The sequence below is a fragment of the Stegodyphus dumicola genome, chromosome 4, assembly GCF_044657685.1.
Source record: "Stegodyphus dumicola isolate Sdum_Otavi_A_Nest chromosome 4, ASM4465768v1".
In the NCBI taxonomy this organism is placed as follows: Eukaryota; Metazoa; Arthropoda; class Arachnida; order Araneae; family Eresidae; genus Stegodyphus; species Stegodyphus dumicola.
In genome coordinates, this window is record NC_140771.1 from 69,492,971 (window position 1) to 69,505,388 (window position 12,418).

Genomic DNA, 12,418 nt, shown 5'->3' on the forward strand with positions numbered 1-12,418 from the left:
TTAAAAAAAAAAAAAAAAAGCATTTGAAGCCCATTAATACAAACTGAAAATGCAGTTAAACTTATATCAGTATCTACAGAATAAAATCAATATTTATGCTTACAACTTACCATTTGAATAGCTGCCACATACTGTCGCTGTTCAACATATATATGAGCTATGTTAAGCCAGACATCACAAAAGTCTGCAGTTGCTTCTCTTACTTGAGCAAAACAATCTCTTGCTTCAGAAACATAACCTTTATGAGCTAATACAGCACCTACAGTATATATTTAGTATCATTAAAATTTAACTTACGAAAAGTCGCTTACTGTTATAAATTTACACAAGCATTTGAGTCACATGCGTGTATCAATTATTTCATCATACACTAATGTAAAACACGTGATTTAATTTTAATGTTTTCAATATATAAACACAACTAGTAAAAATGGAGAATTCAGATTTCTTAATTTAACCCTCTCAGCTTTACAGACGGATTTTTACGTATTAAAAGATGGCTTTCCATAGGGTCACACACGGATTATTTTGCCAGCTTTTGATGAATCCAAAAGAGTTTCAAACGATTTTTTCTGCCTTATTTTTTCCGCTTCGAAATCATTGACGACGTAATATTCTGTACTGTCGTCCCCTCCGACCTCCTGTCGCGCTTAATTGGTAGTGGGGAAACAGCGATCGTTAGAGAAAGATGTTAAAATGGGACAGTCATACATAAAAACATCAAATCCAGCCGTACCACCTGCTGATCTGAGGGCGATTTTCGTGCCGAAACTGGAAAATCCTGGAGAGCCTTCAACACAAACCTTTCTGTATGTGAAAAATTTGCGAAACAAATTTTCTTCTGCAAAAGTAAATGCAATTTGCATGGAACCCATGAACAAATTTTAAAGAATTCAGCATCACCTAATTTACAAATAATTTCTTTTAGCATGGAATAAATACTTAAACAGGTATCTTACAATGACTGTAGAAACAGAGAAATTTGATATAATTTTTGTTTTAGCTGTGGGCATTGAATAAAAATACTGTATTTTTTAAAATTATTATAACAGTTCACAAAAAGAGTTACTTCAATCGAATCTTGTAATTCCATTTCAAACTAATGTGTCATTTATATGTTTGTATCGAAATTCATTTAGTTGTGTGAATGTGAAGTATGAACATTTTATTATTGAAATATGAAAACAAGGTGCGTTTCCTTAAAGAAAAATTCGTTTTACTCTTCTGACTTCTTGTCTAAAACGAACTACTGAGAAACTTCCTTGGCATGATATGAAATCATTCGCAAATAAGATCGTATTTGATTAAATCGCTTTTTGGCATTGATAAAATAAAGTACTGAAAGTACATGAAATCGTATGAAAATGTATTTTTACCCTATGCAAAATACTTCCGTTTTACTGAAAGTGTTATTGAATAAAAAGGTCCGAACGATATTTGATTATGAATATTATGAATGTGTTATGAAGATGTGTTTATTTCCAAATTTCAAAACGGTTGGGACATAAAATTCTCGGCAGGTAAGAGTAAATATTTATGAAAAATAGTTGTTAGTAGAAAAAAATGTAAATAGCTTTTAATAAAATCGTCACAAGCATTATGCGAAGGTGGAAAAAATATGATGGTGATATGGGTGATGAAAAAAATTTCGAAAAAGGAAATAAGAATTTCTGATTATTTGTCTATATCAAGATTTGAAATGACACAATTAAATGCTCAGATAAAAATAGACAACTTTAACTTTCATGGAGGACTTTGGGATGGGAAAACAATTTGTTATTTACGAGTATGGTTAATTAAAAAAAAAAGGAGGGCTCTCTCTGTATGGGAAGGGATGCCTTTTTGAAGACTTTCTAAAGAAAACTGGCTCGTATTCACGTTACAAGTGGGAAAACTCAATTCCAGATCAAACTACTAGTGTTCAGTGACGTTACTGCTCGGCCGCTAGTGGGCATTATTTATGACTAAGGACTGATGAGCTATGTTAAATTAGGTACCGATTACCATTTATTTTTAAATTCATTAGTTAGTACTTAAGCTTGGGGTTTTACTAAAAAGGCCAATATATGCATGTATTTCTTGAAATCAGTTTTCAGATTGTATTAACATTTTATGTGCAGTTTTTATGGCATCCTTCCTTCACGTCCACTCGAATGATTTCACAGCCTAAGAACAAAATACAGTCAAAAGTCTTTAATCCGGACTCGTCGGGACTTTGGCGAGTCCGGATTATCGATTTTTCCGGATTATAGATCATCAGTTTAAATCTGGTAAGATGGCATGCAGAAATTATAAAATTAAAAATATGAAACCGTACTTTATAAAATAATGAGCAATTATCATCTAAAGGGTATCAAAATTTACAAAAAAAGAAGCTTAATATTTATTTGTTTACTTTAAACATTTCTTTGAATGTGCGCATGCGTAAAGCATACCTTACGCATAGCCGAAATTAGAAAATTGCAACCAGAAAACTATTTGATTTGTATTCATGATATTTATAATGACGAGGAATTTGATTTAAATCATATCAAAGACGGAGTACATCGAAATTAAATACTACATTTAGTAAGGAATTATAAGCCGAATAAAATAAAAACATCTGCTCTGAAGATAACGATAGCGCTGACAGATCAACTTCTAGTTCATCGTGCGCCGCAACGTCCCCCCCCCCCTCCGCGCAGAGCAGCGTGAAATTGATAAACAGATTTCGGAACGGTTAGATAAACAAAGGATATGCCTTTATCCATTTTTTGTAGCAATTCGTTTTTTGTTTGATGGACATCGAAGCATACTTTCGTTTTCTAGATCCTTTGGGAGCTTCAGCATCGGAAATTCTATTTGACTTAATCGAAAGTTCAAGCTTACTTTTATAAAACTGCTCTTACAGTCTGCAAAAAATAATAAGCCGGATCCAATTCGAAGATTAAGGAACAACGCAATCATCAACATTAAGTGAAATAGATAATTAGATAATTTTAGCTTATACCGTCCGTTATACATTAAACGCGCACGCGAAAACGTCGCAGACGCATATGCGCAGTCGTAAATGTCTTGCGCGCACGCGTAAAACGCCTATGCGCATGCGTCAACACGGCGCATGCGCAGAAATATTTTAGCTTTGAGGTCCGGATTATGGGTGTCCGAATTAACGACTTTTGACTGTAGAACTATTTAAAATTAAATATCTAAGCTTCGTTTGAAATATTTCTCTTCGGTTTGGTTTACTTGAAAAAGCGCTCGAAGGCTATCTGCTAAAGGAGGGATGCCTTCATAGAGAACTGTCTAAGAGAAAATGGTTTCTATACATGTTACACAATGGAAAAATCACGAAAACGTCCATGCAGCCAGCCTGTTCGCTGGGATTCGAACCGTGTGAACTACCCGTGTTCAGCAATTTTGAAGCTTGGCCGTTGGTGGGCGTATCACCTTTTGAGATAATTATCATAATATTATATGTTTAATGGGCATCAATAACAATCAATGCTTACTATTGTGATTTACATTTACAGTGATGTTAATCTCGAAATTAATACTTTTGTGTATTTGACGGCTCTGTGCCGAAGAGCAGTAAAGCTTCAAACGACGACTTCATAAGCGGAACTGGCTCATATCCACATTATACATGGGAAACCACCGTAATTAGTACAAATGTGGGAATATTTTTCTTGTAACTGTCAATGATACCAATCGTACGATTTGATATTCACTTTCGGAGCAAAAATACATTGAGAAAGAAATCAATTTGGGGACAAATAAAAAAGAATTGATAAAATAAGTATTATAAAAAAGCAAATTTCTTTTATATTTTGGGTCATTTGTTACCATTTACTTTTGTTTAACATTGTTACTGTGTTTTAACATTTTTTCATACTTAATTTCAGTATTGCTTTATTAATTCTTAAATATTTTGCAAAATGCGAAAAATTTGTGAAATTCATAAACTCTTTCAATTCAGTTCTAAAAATATATTCTGGATATTATAACAAAAAGATATACAGTCAAAAGTCGTTAATTCGGACACCCATAATCCGGACCTCAAAGCTAAAAACTTTCTGCGCATGCGCCGCGTTGACACATGCGCATAGGCAGTTACGCGTGCGTGTAAGACCTTTTACGACTGCGCATATGCATGTGCACAAGTGCAGAATATGTTTTCGCGTGCGCATTTTATGTATAACGGCCAGTATAAGCTAAAATTATCTAATTATGTATTTCAATTAATGTTGATGATTGTGTTGTTCCTTAATCTTCAAATTGGATCCGGCTTATTATTGTCAACAAATAATATGTTTTTTAATGTGCTATTAGAATAAGAAATCCATACTCATCTAACGCAAATTAACTGACATATATTATTAATCAAAATATAGCAGGAGAAATTTTAAATATTACTTTCAAGCACTAACTACAAAGAAGTTGCATTTTTAAGTTTTTAAACACAGTATTCGATAGTCTCAGCATCTTTTATAAGTGCTATTAACCGTCTTACATCTATAAATTTTCTTTAGCAAGGTAAGGAACAATGCATTCAATGGCACTTTTTTCGCACAATCGCTTTACAGACACTTAAATTTCGCATAGGTTTGTCATATATTCGTAGCCAAAATAGTCCATAACTGAAAGTTTAACTTATTCAATTAATTTCTTACATTAAATTCATAGCTGCTTGCACTCTTTTAAGATTTTCCGAATAAATAGGTATTCGGCTAAAATAGAAACTGTAAAGACATTTGAGATATAATTTTTCCTTCTTAAAACAAGCTATTTAACGGCAACACAACAATATAATACGTCATCATATCAGCTGAGAGTTGTAAAAGAGTAAACACGTTCCATTCCTACTAAATGGTTTATATAACTCCTTTTAAAAAACCTCGAAAAAGAGATTATTGTATATATCATTTGCATTTGGTGAATTAACGTATTAAAGGCATTGTTCTATATGATATAAATATATGCTTGTTATTTTATGAAATAGAGCATGTGGAGCCCATTCAAATAACCTGTAGAATTTTAACAAATTATTTTATAGGATACAAATTTGCACATGCTTTTTATAAAATATGCAAACCTCATGCAAATATAATTCTGTTTTATTAAAATTAAGGGTTATGAATTTTATTTTAATCTAAATAAATTACTCTACATAAATAAATCTACAGCCATCTTTATTGCCCTTATTTTCCTATTATTATCATTGAAAAAAAAAAACATTTATCTTATAATAAGCTAATCAGATTAGTTTAAAAATATGATCTGTGAAAACTTTTTATCCTTCTTGCTTCAGTTTTTCTTATGACAGTTACGCACTTTCTTTAACTTGATATAAGATCCATTTATTTTAAATACTTTTCTAAAACGTTTTTATAAAGAAATAAGAAAATAATACTAGCGCAAACCATTTGGTTGAAAATTTATGTAAAACTCGGTTCAGTACCCCCAAAAAATAAATAAATTAAAAATGAAAACATCCAAATGGGCAATTTTTTTAATTTACAGTCACATACATGTTTCGGGAGCATTGGGCTTAACACCACTTTGGGTTAAAAATGTTTCGTAACAGCATAGCTTTAGAATTTCCGATACACAGGCTTGCACACTGGAGACAAAAATGTTTTATTCTTTACAGTGTTGCCACTGCTCGCTTTGAAACTGTTGAGTTTTTTAATCAAAAATCTGTAAAGTTTTACAGAATATGAAATAGACAAAAAAAAAAAAAAAAAATCCAGATTCCAAATTTGTGCTTTTAAGTGCCTTTGTTCGGGTGGAGGGCTATGTTATCCAAAATTTCATGACTCTAGGTAACGTTTTCCACAATGCGAAAAACATACATAAGTTCATGTCGATTATCATTATTTAGGTTCTTTAAATAAAATGGCGTTTCGAAACTAAAAGCCCTTATGTACTAATTCTCATTTGGGCTTTGAAAAGGAATTATACAATTAAACACATTGAAATAAAATCCGAAAGCTTTCAGATTTTATATTACACCCAAAGACCATTTTTGAAGTTTTGTGTGTTATTTTTATTTATTAAATATCATGTTCTTCGCACTTAAACCGCATAAATTCCACAGCAGTATATCTTTGGAATTTCCGTTATACAGCCTCAGACACTGCAGATAAAAATGTTTTATTCCTTACAGTGTTGCCATTCTCGCTTTTAAATTGTTGAATTTTGTAATAAAAAATCCCTTAAAGATTTACAAAATATGAATGAAATAATAAATTAAATTTGAAATTAAAAATTCAGGTCTCTAGGTTCGCATGCTCGGGTGGAGGATAACGTTATTTAAAATTTGGTGGCTCTAGGTACTGTCGTTTTTTACTTCCTTGTACGAAGTAAGAAGGAAGTATTGTAATTGCGAAAAGTTTTCAGGCGGCATATTTCAACGAAAATATCCATTTTGACTGCTATCGAATGCAATTTAACGATGTTTTTGCGTGATATCTGTACGTAAGGACAGAATAAAAGACTCGTTTCCTCCAAAAAAATTATAAAACAGCTTTAAAATTAATTCTGAAGAGACTTTTTCATGGCGTCTGTACGAACGTATGTATGTACGTGCTTATCTCGCATAACTCAAAAACGAGTAGCCCCAGAACGTTGAAATTTTGTATATAGGACTGCTATAACATGTAGATGCGCACCTCGTATTTTGGTTGCAATCAGCCGCGCCAAATGTATATAAATATATTTATATATATATCCACTCTGTTACCCGGCTCAGTGATCTCAGTTTCTTTACTCATGTGTTTGTAAATTGTACATTTTTTGCTTTAAAAAGGATTGAATTATGTTGTTTTTAACTTCCGGTTAAGTTTTTTATGCCTTTAGTAAATCTGTATGCAATATTTTTAGAATTATCAACAATTTTAAGTTTAAGTGCCGCTAAGCCTTTTTTTTTTATGGCGGCCATTGATTGTTTACATTTGAAACAGCAGTATAGTGGATTTGTTGCTAATCTAGAGAAACTTAGCTTCGCAACAACAAAGATAACGCCTTCATTTATTATTGCCAATTAAATCATGCCTTATTCTTTCTGGAATTTTTTCAAGGAAACAAGCATTTAAGATTTACTTTAATTTTTAATATAGATATTTTGAGTTTTTATGTATTTTTGCCTTCTCGCAAAGTGAGAACCGAATTAATTGAATGAGAAATACTCAATCGTCTGTGAAAAACTGTTTCTTTTTTGTTTTGTTTGCTTAATTTCTTTTATACATCATTCTAGCTTTATTATAGTATTTGAATAGAACATGTGGCAACGATTAGATGATATAAATTTTGTGCATTATTTTGTTATTATCTTTAAATGATATAAATTTTGTGCATTATTTTGTTATTATCTTTAAATGATATAAATTTTGTGCATTATGAGTTATAATATGAACGAAATACAATACTGTTAAGTGAATCTAGCGCCAGAGTGCCACTATGGTAAACAAATACTAGAGTGAATTTTAAAGAATGCATTTATTCTATTGTGGTTTATGTGCTATCGGCGAAGTAGATTTAATTCAATCCAATAAGTTTAAATGAAATGCAAGAAAAAATGCATATAATTTAATATTCCGTACAAGGAAGTCCTGTGGTGTACACATCAGATTTTTCACAATGCGAGAAATATACATATATTCATGCAGATTCTTCATTATTTAATTTCTTTAAATATAATACAGGGCGATAATATTTGGTGGCAACAATTTCAAAGACGATTCACCGTTTATAGTGAAATTACCAATGCCCCATGGTACGTTCGAAATCACAGGCTGCATACTGAACTGAAAATTGACCATATTAGGACATTTTACTATGGCCTTGCTAACAAATTCTGTAAAAACCTGGAGTCCATTAATAACCCTGCAATTAAAATCTATGATTATGACGTAAATGATCAATGTAACAACAAAAGGCCTATGGCCTTTCTTAGTGACACTCTGGATTAAAGTGAATTGCAGCTTGGCTAACTTCTGTATTGCTTGTTTTTGTATTGTATAGTATTGTATACTATACTGCTATTTAATTATGTTATTCTATGATTGTAATCACATTTTCTGTTAGTACTGCACACTGAGACTTGCATTTACCAAATTTTTACATGATAATTATTATGTTATACTATTTTTGTTCCCGTTGGCTCGAAAGACTTCGCAGCGTTTCTGGACGACATTTTCATCATGAACCGTGTACGCACGCTTTAATCTGTTACTGATATTTATCCTAACTTCTCTTATTAAGCCCATTTATAAATAATTAAAAAAATTATATATCTAAAAAATTTAAAAAAATTAGATATATAAAAAATTTTAAAATTTCTGGGCATATTTATATATTACTATTAGTTAAACTTTGCATTGTATATGAATTAGCATATTTTCGATTGGGGGTAGGGCCTATGATGCAGGTACCCCGGTGTTACACCATCCCTCGTCGCCTACTTCCATTCATAGTGAAACTATAAAAAATGCCGTTTTGAGACTAGCAGCCCTTCTGTTCTAGCCCTCCTTAAACAAACTACGACTTTGATAAACTGCTTTGTATATACATGCATATAAGATTCGTTCTTAAATTTCGTATACATTATGCACATATTCATCGTAAAATTGAAGCATTTTGCAGATTTTCCTACTGAATTTTACTCACAGAAATGCATTCTTGCTTTCTGCTGAATGTCTTTCTCCTACGATACTGAGAAATGTTTATCCTCTATTTCTGAAAACAGATCAAGTATTTTCAAATAGGGTGCACGTTGAAAAGATGTGGTAAAAGTGAAACAAATAGAAGAAAGAAACAGGATATGCGTTGAAAATTAGAAGAGGGACGATAAGAATGAAAGGCAATGTGCATGGTCATTCCACGTATTATATATGGTACCTTTGATGTAAAAGACTTGTTTTCCACTGTAAGGACCCCTTGGACATACATAACTGATTTCTGTTCATTTACTGGGCTCACTTTAGAACTTTGCGAAAGAAAATTGTAAACTTTAGAACAATGCGAAAGAAAATTCGAAAGTGCAATTTACATTAAAATTTTTCCAATATCGATATTACCTGCTAATTGCATTAAAATTAGCTAATGACAGAATACAAGAAATATAGTAAGACTAGAATTCTCTTATTGCAAGTGTCGAGTTTACTACTGTATGCGAATAAAATTTTTGAATTGGTTTCATCTAGTTGAACCTTGCTAATAGCCGAATAGTAAAATACTTGCTGAATACTAACAGTTTCATTTAGGTTTGAACGTAGGTGAATGGGCTGACTGCATCATTGGTGTTTAGTGCAAAGTCAGTTTCCCTTAGAAAGCCTTTCACAATGGCAGCCCTCATATAACTGCAATAAATAGCTCTCTTATGCTCAGCAATATCCGAAAAGTCTAAACTATTTTTAGTTAAAAATAACTAAATTACGCGTTTTGTTTGGGGGGGGGGAAAAAAGGGTATCTTGTTGAATTTTAGTTTCTTAGAGGAAAGAAGGAAAAAAAAAGATTATATATTTATTTTTAACTGAGCCAGCCAGTTATATGAACAAAATTTAATTTTGCTTCCTTTAGTTGAAACAGAAATATGTGGTGCATTTTGGGGAATAAAAAGGTTTTACACTTCAGTTTTGCTGTAGAACGTCTGGTTCGTATTTTATTTTACGGAAATTAAAATCTTAAATTTTTTTGTTGCAAACCCTAGGTCGGGAAAACGTTCTCTATATTAAAAAATAGCAGTCCCACATGTGGATAATAATAAATAAATATAAGCCTATGGGAAACAAACCTGTTGCCCAGATATTCTTGGATATTCAGGTACATTGTGGTCATATTATCCCAGGTATTCGTTGAAATTAGTTGAATTTCTATTGAAAAGCTTACTTCTTCTTCAATGCATGTTTGAATAATTTCTAATATTCGCATTTCTGAGCATGTATATTAACACACAAATATTCTTGAGAAAACCTAACTGAAGGAAGATAAATCTAATCATAATCAGTTCTACAGAATTTGATTTTAAAATTCTGTTATGATATGCATTCTTTGAGTGCAAAAATAATTTTTTTCTTTTCATGTTTCGAAACTTTCACGATTTACACCCTTTAAAAATAGCTGCATATTATTAAACTGAAAAATAAAATTTAAGAATGTAGTGAATTCTGGGAAATAATCTTAATCAATGTATCGAAAACCAAATTATAAATATAAATATTAAAAAACTTATGTTTCTGTATTAGGTAGTTACCTTGAAAGTAATACCGATAGAAAATGTTTAGTAAAACTATGCATTACCTTTAACTATAACATTTTGAAAAAATATTTTCAATTTTCCGACTGCACATACAAAAACTTAGGTTGCATAAAAGCATCAAGGCCATGAAGCGCACTAGAAATAAATTCTCTGAACACTGGTAATTCGGCCCAGGATTCGAGACCCACGAACAAGCTCACTGCGTAGGCATTTTCTTTGTTTCAACACGTGCAACGTGTATACGAGCCAGCTTTACTCAGAAATTCCTCCACAAAGACATCCCTATCCTTACGCAAATAAGCTTTGAGTGTTTTGCCATAATCAAATTAAAAAAATAAGTAAGTAACAAGAGCATTAGACTAGTGTCTTTGTTGGATTCTTTCTATATATAGAGAGAGAGAGAAAAAAAATTAAAGGTATGGAGACTAATAAAACCATAAGATTCAATCAAAATCCGATTTCTTATAATTTTTTAAAATGCAGATTCCTAAGGGCAACTGTTTATTTGCTCTTAGCCATTCTCCCAAAATAAGTAGTGGAATTGTAAAATATACTGATATTTTCTTAGATTTTAAAGAAAACAATATCATTATGGTACAATTAATAAACTCGCGGCTTTCCTTACTTATTGCTGTACACAAAAGCAGAAAGCTGCATGGCAAAAATTTAGATGTTTGTGATTATGATTAGAAAATAAACAAGTTTTTTACATGTTCAGTTAATTAGTTATGTCATTATATTACGTAAGTTGTGAAATATTATTTATATACATAGTTTTAAACAAACTCTGGATGAAAAATACCCAAAGCTGCATATAAAATAAGAAATTTTCCAAGTAACCAAGATATTTTACTTTTTACTTTATTAAAAAAAATAAGGAAAACGTATAAGAAATCATATTGTTTCAGTGAGAAAATATTGCTTCTATCCTAGGCAAGCAATGATATATATAAGGGGTAAATTAAGTAATTAAAGTAAAGGTTACTACTAGAAACACAAAAATATTTTGATATTATGTCCGTATGCATAGATTGTTCATAAAGAGTTAGATAAATATATATACAGTCAAAAGTCGTTAATCCGGACTCGTCGGGACTTCGGCGATTCCGGATTATAGATCATCAGTTTAAATCTCGTAAGATGGCATGAAGAAATTCTAAAATTAAAAATATGAAACCGTAATTTATGAAATAAAGAACAATTATGATCTAAAGGGTATCAAAATTTGCAAAAAGAAAATTTGCTTAATATTTATTTGTTTACTTTATTAAACATTTCTTTTAATGTAAGTTGTTTAAGTTTTGCTTCGTTTCATGTGATAATACTTTCTCTTTAATTCTATTAAACAGACATAATTTCTTGTTCAGTTACAAAGTTCCGCTGTTCAAGTCCTATAATTGCTGTGTCAAGAACACCGACTAATTTGTCAATCGAAATTTTTTCGTTTTCAATAACCTCTGTTACTTTTTTTCACTATCGGAAGCGAATTATAATGACCAGGAACTTGTTTTAAATCATATCAAAGGCGGAGCATATCGAGATGAAATACTACATTTGGTAAGGAATTATAAGCCAAATAAAAACATCTGCGCTGAAGATAAGGATAGTGCTGACAGATCAACTTCCAATTCATTACGCGCCCGCCGCGGCGCGGCGTTCCCCCCGCCGAGCAGCGTGAAATTGATAAACAGATTTCAGATTTCAAAACATACTTTCGCTTTAGATCCTTTACATATTAACAAATATATATCGGAAATTCTATTTGATATAATCGAAAGTTTAAGCTTACTTTTATAAAATTGCTCTTACAGTCTGCAAAAAATAATAAGCCGGATCAAATTCGAAAATTAAGGAACAACGCAATCATCAACATTAACTGAAATAGATAATTAGATATTTTTAGCTTATACGTCCATTATACATAAAACGCGCACGCGAAAACGTATTCTGCACTTGCGCAGTCGTAAAAGCTGATATGCGCAGTCATAAAAAGTCTTACGCGCACGCGTAAACACCTATGCGCATGTGTCAACGCGGCGCATGCGCAGAAAGTTTTTAGTTTTGATGTCCGGATTATAGATCATTCCGAATTATGGGTGTCCGAATTAACAACTTTTGACTGTATATATATATAAACACGTACACACACATATACATGCAGGTTTATGAACAAAAAAA

At 31.6% G+C, this 12,418-nt stretch overlaps 1 protein-coding gene across 4 annotated transcripts in view; it reads right to left on the reverse strand.

The window, feature by feature from the left end:
* Ctr9 (RNA polymerase-associated protein Ctr9) overlaps positions 1-12,418 on the reverse strand; it is a 153,810-nt gene that overhangs the window by 72,508 nt on the left and 68,884 nt on the right. For all 4 annotated transcript variants that reach the window (XR_015040690.1, XR_015040689.1, XM_085815049.1 and 1 more), the window contains exon 13: positions 111-259. Coding sequence is in view for 2 of the 4 variants with exons in the window: in XM_085815049.1 (XP_085671175.1) it covers positions 111-259 (149 nt within the window). In the remaining 2 variants the exon portion in view is untranslated. The remainder of the gene's footprint in view (positions 1-110; positions 260-12,418) is intronic.